At 63.7% G+C, this 8,931-nt stretch overlaps 2 protein-coding genes across 5 annotated transcripts in view; both read right to left on the bottom strand.

Annotated features, from left to right (window-relative positions):
- Positions 1-1,961, bottom strand: part of AMH (anti-Mullerian hormone) — a 3,233-nt gene extending 1,272 nt beyond the window's left edge. The window contains exons 1-3 of the mRNA XM_011964116.1: positions 1,134-1,961; positions 329-471; positions 45-157 (exon numbers count right to left, since the gene is read on the bottom strand). Of these exons, the coding sequence (XP_011819506.1) occupies positions 45-157; positions 329-471; positions 1,134-1,548 (671 nt within the window). The 5' untranslated portion in view covers positions 1,549-1,961. The remainder of the gene's footprint in view (positions 1-44; positions 158-328; positions 472-1,133) is intronic.
- SF3A2 (splicing factor 3a, subunit 2, 66kDa) lies at positions 1,652-8,469 on the bottom strand. 4 transcript variants are annotated; one of them, XM_011964050.1, is made up of 9 exons: positions 7,627-8,202; positions 6,590-6,661; positions 6,428-6,474; positions 5,348-5,457; positions 4,102-4,151; positions 3,882-4,022; positions 3,238-3,306; positions 3,103-3,134; positions 1,652-2,932 (listed from the first exon to the last, which is right to left on the bottom strand). In XM_011964050.1, exons 1-9 carry the CDS (start codon positions 7,750-7,752, stop codon positions 2,146-2,148), a joined length of 1,434 nt encoding a protein of 477 aa, XP_011819440.1. In that variant the 5' UTR covers positions 7,753-8,202; the 3' UTR covers positions 1,652-2,145. The 4 variants fall into 4 exon arrangements, with proteins under 4 accessions (XP_011819440.1, XP_011819442.1, XP_011819441.1 ...); XM_011964052.1 differs by adding an exon at positions 8,454-8,469 and having other exon boundaries at positions 2,203-3,134; positions 7,627-7,789; XM_011964053.1 differs by having other exon boundaries at positions 2,225-2,271; positions 2,331-3,134.
- Positions 8,470-8,931: the final 462 nt, after the last annotated feature.

Here is an 8,931-nt window from a genome sequence, read left to right as displayed (position 1 = left end):
GCTGAGGGCAGTCGACCCAGCGCCCGGTCCCTCTCCACGCACACCTACCCTCTCCGCGGGGCTGCAGGGTCAAGGCCAGCCCGGAGCCGCGCCAGGCCCCCGCAGGGCGGTCCACCGCCAAGGCCAGGTAGCGAGTGTCCCGGGACGGGCAGAGGCTCTGTGGAGACCAGAGCTCAGGCTGGCTGGATGGAGGCTTAGCCAGCCCTGCTCTACCGGTGCCCTTCCTCCCATTGCCGCTGGTTCTACGCTCCTCTCAGTACCGCAGACCCTGCAACAAATCCATGCCCCTGCCGCGGCCCAGGCAATGCCCCATGCAACTCCCTGGTACCTGGGCACCCGGCAGCCCAGCCGTCGTCACAGTGACCTCAGGGCCAGGCCCAGGGTACAGCACCAGCAGCGCCAGCTCCAGGGGGTCGCCTCCTCCATGCGGGGGCTCCTGGAACCTCAGCGAGGGTGTCGGCTCCCAGGTCACTGCAGCCAGGACAGCAGGGGACGCCTGAGCCATTGAAGGCCAGGCCCGTCCCACAGTCCCCTGGGAGTCTTTGGGATCCGTCCCTGCTGCTCTGGCCACTGTGCAGGGGACCTCAAGCGGGGGACAAAGTGTCCCTCTTCACTGCCTTCCTGCAGCCAGGGAGCGGTGACCGCCGGAGCAGGCAGAGGCTGCGTCTGAGGCTGTGGGTGGGGCTGCCGCCCTGGGGTCTCTGGGTTAGGGTGCCCGATGAAGCCCCTTCCCCACAGGGAGTCTCTCAGGCCAGTGGCCCCGAGAACAGGCTTTGCCAGGTGTGGGGCTGTGGGGAGGAGGGTTCCACTGGCCCCGAGTCACAGGGCGGTTTCTTCATGGGTGGCGAGAAGACAGCAGCTCTCTCCCTGCCCGCATCATGGGTGCTGCCAGGGACTGGGCTGCCCGCCTTGTGGAAGATAGGAGCAGGGGTGGGTCTAAGACCTAGGCTTCAGGGACAGGACAGAGCGCGGTGCTCACCTTTCAGGCCATGGACCCACAACCCAGTCCCAGAACAAGACCACAGCCTCCCTGCCCAGGGTGTGGGCTGTGCCAGCCCCTGATCTTCCCTAGGAGGACCCGGCCCACCTGAAGGAGGCCGGCGGTGCCAAGCTCGGGGCTGGGCCCCACGTACCTTCCTCCAGGTGCAGGACCACCAGGCGCTGCCCCCCAGGGTCCTGCAGCCAGGCCCCCAGCCGCCGTAGAGAGGGCAAGGCAGCCTGCCTGTCACCGGGGGTGCAGACTCCAAAGGTGGCCAGGTCTTGGGGGCCCCAGCGGGCCCGCTGCACGGCCCCCAGGAAGGCCCGCTCATAGGCACTCAGAACCCCCATGACCTGCAGGGGGATGCTGCTGCCATTGCTGTCCCCATCCAGTGCCACTAGGCACAGAGGCTCTTGTGGGCTGCCTGGCGGCCAGTCCAAGTCTTCTCGGAAGATGAGGCCACCGGTGCCCACAGCTGGTTCCTCTGCTCTGAGGGCCGCAGTCCCCAGCAGAACCCCCAGGGCGGACAGCACCAGGGTCAGGCTGGTGAGAGGCAGGTCCCGCATCATGGGTGCTGCCAGGGACTGGGCTGCCCGCCTTGTGGAAGCCGAGTGGAAGGTGGGGTGTTTGTAAAGGACACGCTCCTATCTCCTCTGCCGCGACCTTGGGGGACAGTGCCCGGCGCCCCCACTCCAGACAGAGTGGCCTTCTCAAAGAGCCCTTTCTGTCGCCAGCAGCCTATCTCCCTCCCCACAGCGATAGAGCTGGGACTGATTTGTCAACATGCTGTCCTTGAGGGCCCATCCCCAGAAGGCACAGGAGTGGGAACCAGGCTGGGAGTGATGGCCAGGCAGCCAGACTAGACAGCGCTGGGGGCAGGGGGCCCAGATGTCCTGGGTGCTAAGGGGTGGGCCTGGAGGAGGAGGGTCCCAAGTCAGTGGGGGCGCCCTGTCCCTGCTCACCCTCCCAACCCCTGGTGGGCTATCTGGAGACCCCAAGGATATCGCAGAGTCTGCTCTTCCCTCCCCAGGACAGGACCCCAGACCCCCTCCTAGCTGGCTGGTGGAGTCTGTCCTCCACCAGGCCACCTCCAAGGTACAGCTGTCTCTCGGGCCTCCCACAGGTGTCTCCTGGGAGGCCCCAGGCCCTCCCCAGTCGGCGCAAACTCAGGGATGGTGCTGTGCCTGGCACTCCCACACAGCACTGACAAGGGAGGGCGGCGCTGCGGACATCAGTGCACTCAGGGCTGGGGAAGGATGTTTAATGAGCAGGGGACCATACAAAAGAGCAGCCTTCTCAGTGGGAAAAGGCAGGAGCACCTGGCGCTGGGCTTGCTGGGGGAGGGAGCAGCTTCTCAGTTGGTTGGGGGAGGGGGAGGTATGTTTCCTGGGCCTTCGGAGGGGAGTGGGGGCCTCAGCATTGGGGGCATGGGAGTTGGGGGATGTACCCCAGGATTTGAGGGGTGAACTCCAGGAGGCTGAGGGTGGACCCCAGGAGCTGATGGATGGACCCCAGGAGGTTGGGGGTGGACTCCCGGGGCCTGAGGGTGCATCCCTGGGGCTGGTGGGTGCACCCCTGGGGCCTGAGGGTGAACGGCAGGGGCTGCTGGGTGTACCCCTGGGGCCTGGGGATGAACCCCCGCTGATGGGGGAGGATGGACCCCCGGGGCTGGTGGATGAACCCCAGGGGCTGGTGGGTGGACTCCAGGGGCTGGTGGGTGAACCCCGGGGGCTGGTGGGTGAACCCCGGGGGCTGGAGGGTGGACTCCGGGAGCTGGGGGATGGACCCCAGAGGCTGGTGGGTGGACTCCAGGGGCTGGGGGATGGACGCCAGGAGCTGGGGGATGGACCCCAGGAGCTGGGGGATGGACGCCAGATGCGGGGGGATGTACCACTGGGGCCGGGGGGTGGACCCCTGGAGCTGGCGGGGGTAGCTGGGGTGGTCCCGGGGGCCCTGAGGGTGCAGGCCCCGTGGGGGGCATGGGTGGCAGAGGTAGGCCTCCTGGCGGTGGCGGTGGCAAAGACTCGGGCAGCGGTGGCCGAGGGGGCAGACCGTTCATCAGCGGGGGTGGAGGCCGCTTCACCCCAGGGGGGCCGGCAGGGAGGCTGGGCGGAGCCGGGGGCTTCTCCATCTTAAAGTGGAACTGGAGGAAGAACTAGAGAGACGGAGAAGAGTTCAGAAGGCAGGGCGGGGATAGGGCGGGGCTAGGGCCACCAGCACTGGGCAGGAAGGAGCAAAGCTCAGGGCTAGCCACTCACCTGCTTGGTCTCCCGGTTCCAGTGTGTCCAGAACTTGCCCTCCGCCTTGTCGATCTCTCTGCTTGGCACCTGGGAGGGCGGGAGAGAGAGAGGGCTCCTGGTCCCTGTGACCTCAGCGCAGCCGTCAGACAGGGACCCTGAGGCGTTAGCCTCCCTGGCCCGGACTCCACCCTGGGAGTCCAAGAGAAGGCCCCGGCCTGGTAAGACTTTCGGTGGGCACAGGGTTCAGTTCTGGAGTGGCACAGACCCGACCTCAATGCTAGCACACGGCTGGCCCCCGCCCTGGACAGGCGCCGTTTGTATTGTTTCCTGATGGCTGCCTTGTCCAGGCGTGGGCATAGGCTGTGGGAAGCCCTCCAGCAGCCTGGACCAAGAAGTGAGGTCACTTGGTGAAGGCCTCACAGGCCCAGCGCTCAGCCCTGCTGGCCTCCCTTCTCCATGGGCACAGTGGAGCCCAAGCAGGCCCCCTCCCACAAAGCCCAATGGAAGGGGTGCCCTGCCCGGCCTGCACAAACCCTTCTGGCTCCGTCTCAGGGATCCCAGGGGACCCCATAGCCTGACAGGAGGGGCGCCCTGCCCAGCCTGTTCAGATCCTTCTGGCTCGCACATCTCAGGGGGCCCAGGGGACCCCGCAGCCATGCTACCTTGAAGGCAATGGTCTCATAAGGCTCAGCGGCCATGAGCAGGTACTGCCAGCGCCGGTCCGGAGGCTCAATCCTCTGCTCGTACGCAGACATGAAGCGGTGGCGTGGCATGATGCCCTCGGCGATCTCAGGGTAGTCGATCTGTGGGGACACAGCCAGGTGGCAGCGCCGCCTTTCAGGTGCCTTTGGCCACCCCCCACACCCAAGCCCCTGATCTCACCTGGAAGAGGAGGCTCTGCTGGCCCATCTCCGAGTCCCTCTGCTTGGTCACTGCAACACAGAAAGCTCTCAGGTCCCGGCTGTTTGTCCTCCCCGAAGCTGAGGGACCTGGGGCGGGCTAATGCCACCCACTGAACGAGGGCGAGACCCCAGGGGAGGCCCTGTGGCTCCGGGCAACCACCAATCTCTGCCCAGGCTCTGTGACTCTGGTATAGGTGAAGGCACAGGTGCGCCAGGGCTGAGCTACCTACAGAGTCACTCGGGCAGGGACCGAGGGTGGTGCTCCTTTGTCCCAGTCCCCAGAGCCCTTCATCCAGGGCGCTGGGCACTACCCAGCAGGAGTCGGGGCCACTGGGTAGGGAGGGGCCCTTGGCATCTGGGCTCTGGGATTAGAGTGGGGCCACCTGAACAGGGTCGACACCATGGCCGACACCATGGGTGAGCGGGAGAGGATGCCTTTCCCACCAGAGCTCAGCAGCCTAGACCCCGAGAATGGCTGCTGGGCCACCTACGGCCTAGCCCCTCTCTAAGCAGCCTCAGGCACGCACACTCACAAGCCCTCCGCCTCCTCACTGCCCTGAGCCCAAGCTCAGGACCTGTCAGGGCCTCCCCACCACGAGTCTGCCGCTCTAGCCGCCCTCGTCCACCCAGTGCACCTGCCCCGGGGCCTGTGCCCTGCAGGCTCCTGTCTGGAGGCCAGGCACACAGGCTGTCCCCACCTTCCGTAAAGAATACTTGCTGGGTAGCGTGCCCACCTTCCTGACCCTACAGACACAAGTCTGTCTCTCCTACCCTGGCCGCTTCCCTGGCTTTCTGAACCAGGTCACCTCCTGCCATTCCCACTCCTGAGAGTCCCGGAGGAGCCGCCTCTAACAGCCGCTTCTTCCTGTCCTCCTTCAGAGACTTCAAGGTTAACCGGAGGAATGTGCCAGGGCTCACCACACCTCCACTTCCACTCTTTTGCTTGGCAAGAATCCCCAGAAGCTTCCACAGCACTCAGACAGGAGGGCACAGACTGTGGCTCAGCTGGGAAAGGGGCCGCTGGGTGAGACGGGTGCTTATCAGGCTCAGCCTGACAGCTCCCAGACACAACGCCAGAGGCTGCAGGTGGGTGAGGGATGGCCACCAAGGCCAGAAAACAGCGGCTCAGGAACGAGGGTCTCAGGGCTGCGCCTCCTGCACTGGAGCCCAAAGAACCTATTCATGCAGCAGCAGCGGCTGTGGCCAGCACCGCTCCGGGCACTCACCTTTGTAGCCTGGGCGGCCGATCTTCACAAACTTCTTCACCTCCACCTTGACCTTCTCAGGTGCGGGCTGGGCAGGGGCCTCCTTGGCCTCCTTGGCGGCTCGCCGGGCCCTGCAGGCAGGATGGACGTGGTGCTGGGGCCCCTCCACACACAGGCACCAACGCCACGGGCCCAGGTGCCAGAAGCCCCCTGACCTTGGAGCTCACTACAAGCTGAGGGATGAGGAGGGCCAGGGGCCTGGGAAGGGCCCTGGGGTTTGGCTGAGAACAGGGATAGGACAGGCACGTTCTCTTCCTGTCATGCTCCTCACTGTCCCTGGCTGGGGTCCTTCCAACAACTCCATGCCTCTGCTTTTTTTTTTTTTTTTTAAGACCGAGTTTTGCTCTTGTTGCCCAGGCTGGAGCGCAGTGGCGCGATCTCAGCTCACCGCAACCTCCGCCTCCTGGGTTCAAGCGATTCTCCTGCCTCAGCCTCCCCAGTAGCTGAGATTATAGGCATGCACCACCACGCCCGGCTAACTTTTTTGTATTTTTAGTAGAGATGGGGTTTCTCCATGTTGGTCAGGCTAGTCTTGCCCTCCTGACCTCAGGTGATCTGCCCGCTTTGGTCTCCCAAAGTGCTAGGATTACAGGCATAAGCCTCTGCGCCCGGCCTTTTTTTTTTTTTTAAAGTAAGACTGAGTCTCGCTCTGTCGCCCAGGCTGGATGGAGTGCAGTGGCACCATCTCGGTTCACCGTAACCTCTGCCTCCCAGACTCAAGATTCTCCTGCCTCAGCCTCCACAGTAGCTGTGATTACAGGTGTGCGTCACCATGCCCAGCCTAATTTTTGTATTTTTAGTAAAGATGGAGTTTCACAATGTTGGTCAGGCTGGTCTCGAACTCCTGACCTCAAGTGATCTGCCTGCCTCAGCCATCCACGCCTCTGCTCTCTAATGCTCCCCAGAAACCGTACTCCAGCGCCCAGGGAGGCCCAGGCCAGGCTGGCTTCCCGGCCGTGGAGCAGTGGCCCGTGAGGCTCACAGAGACTTGAGCCGACAGCTGCTGGAGCACCAGGCATCAAAGGGGCATGGGGTACTCACAGGTTGGTCTGGTGCTTCTTCCCCTGGGTATGTGCCAGGTAGCTCCCCTAGAGTGGAAAGGAAACACACGTGACTCAGGGCCGGGCAGACAGACACAGGCAGGTCCCCCTGACATCAGCCACTCAGCCCGCCGTGAGCTGCCGAGCCGGGCAGAGGCCACACCTCATTGTTGTGAAGCGTCAGGCAGAGCTTGCATTCATAGGAGCCCAGGTGATTCTTCATGAAGTACGGGTCCTGGAGGGGAAGAACAGGCGCCCGTTAGACAGAGCAAGGCCTGCTGCGGTCAGGGCCCTCAGAGGAAGGACCCCCTTTCTGTACAGGCATGGCTGTCCCTGACGGTGGTCAAGCGTTTCTGAAAATGGGGGATCCGGCGGGAGGCCTTCATGAGCACCGGTGTCACTGCCTGGGGCTGTGGTCCAGGCTCTGAGCAGCGGGGGTTCCCAGGGAGCCCCCCGCACCACCTTCCTGGTGGTTCTGAGTCAGAGGGAGGCAGAGTCAGGACAGCACTCCTGGTCACTCCCGATGCAGGGAGCCGTCCGCTGCCCACGCCACCACGCCAGTGGTCGGCACAAGGCAGACACAGGCACAAGAAAAGCAAATGGGCTGCACTGAAGGCCCAGAGACCCGCCCATCTCCAGGCCCTAAGCCCGGGCAGCCGGGCGCACGCCTCTCGTCTCAGACGCTGGAGTTCGAAGGCTAACTCCACCATCTCTGGCTGGGGCAGCCCCTCCACCCGTGACCTCATCTGGAAGACAGGGACAGTGACAGAGCCCTCCTCACAGGCCAGGTCCGTGGGGCGTGTCAGGGTACACAGAGAGTGCTACAGTCCCGACGTCCACGGTGCTGAGGGGACCCGGCTCATCCCTGCCTCTGCACAAGCTAAAATCAAAGGCTGCCCTTCACCACATCTGGCTGGACTGACATAAGTTCTCCCCACTCCCAGAAAATTAAATGATGCAAAACAGAAGGTTTTGGAGAGAACAAAACATTTCCACACGGTGCTCAGAGCCACAGAGGGTCTGCTCTCTAAGGTGGACAGAAGGGAGCTGTGGCTGCTCGGGGCAACAGGGGAGCATCTGGAGACGGGGCTGCATCGCCCAGGCTGGGTGGAGGCCCAAGAAGAGCCTCTGGCACCCTCTCCAGGGCTGTCCTGGAGAGCCGAGCCCCCGCCACAGGCGGCTGCACGGCGGCTGACCCACCTTGTTAATGTCGATGGTCTCTAGGGCCAGCTGCCGGAGGCGCTCCCTGCGGTCACGGTTGCTCTCAGAGGAGGAGGCCACGCCCCCGCTCCCGGTCTTGCCCCCAGGGCGATGCTGGAAGTCCATGGTGACGGCCTCGGGGCTTTAGCAGACTGGGAGACACCTGTGGAGGCCAAGAGGAGAGGAGAGTGAGAAGCATGGCTCAGAACTCGGGGCTGCTGCTGGGACCTCCCTGGGCCAGGCCACCAGGCTGGAGCCTGCGAGACGGTCCCTCACCCTGCACTCCCAGAGCCAGGGTCTAACCAGCCCCGAGGGGCCACCCCAACGTGCACCCAGTCTCTTCCAGGAGGCCGGGGCCCACTGTGGGCAGGCACAGACACGAGGAAGCTGGAGCCTGTCTCCAAATGAGCATACGTGAGGGATGGAGAGGAAGCCGCTCTAGCCCAGAGTGCCAAGGCTTGGAGACCTGAAATGGCGATGGGGAGCCCAGGGAAGGCATAAAGGGAAGACAAGGCCAAATTCTTACAAACCAGTCACCACCACCAGGGGGCCATCCCGGACTGCCCAGGCCCTCAGTGTTCAAGCCTTCCTCTGAACCCCCTCTCTGGTTGGCTACGCTTACTTGTCCCCAACCTAATTCTATGTCTTGGGTTCGCTGTAAACTTGTTGGGAGGTGAGGACACTGATCTCTGCGTTCTGACTGGGTAACATCCGGGAGATCGGTCACATCTGCTTGTGGCGCAGGAGGGCTCTGCTGAGTCCCCAACACCTTCTTCCAGATGCAGGCCTGCCACAGTTTCCCACGCCCTTTCAGGCTCCGTGCAAACCTGAGCTCCAGGCAGCCTCCTCTCATCTCCTGGCACTCTTCCCCTTGTCTGCTCCATGTCGGCCCCGGGCCCTGGTTTAAGAGCCTTGGGTGAGCTCAGAGAGATGGGGCCCAGGAGACTGAGGGAATCATAGCCCCCCACAGATGTCCACATCCGAATCCCTGGGACATGTGAACATGTCCCCTCATGGCAGAAAAGGGATGCACAGGTGGGCTTGAGGGTCTGAAAACAGGAGATGACCCTGGGTGACCTGGGGGCCCCATGTCCTCACAGGGTCCTTGAGGATCTTAAAACGACAGGTGATCCTGGGTGACCTCAAGAGAGGAGGCGGGAGGCTGAGAGTCAGAGAGGCTGTGCTGTGGCTGTGAAAGGGGAGGAAGGGGCCCCGAGGCGAGGGACACGGGTGCCTCTGGACGCTGGGAAAGGCAGGAAACGAGTTCTGCCCCAGAGCCTCCAGAAGGAGTGGAGCCCTGTGGAC

The sequence above is a fragment of the Colobus angolensis genome, unplaced genomic scaffold, assembly GCF_000951035.1.
Source record: "Colobus angolensis palliatus isolate OR3802 unplaced genomic scaffold, Cang.pa_1.0 Scaffold64, whole genome shotgun sequence".
Taxonomy (NCBI): Eukaryota; Metazoa; Chordata; class Mammalia; order Primates; family Cercopithecidae; genus Colobus; species Colobus angolensis.
Note: the sequence above shows the minus strand (reverse complement) of the source record. Positions and strands in the feature narration are given on the sequence as shown.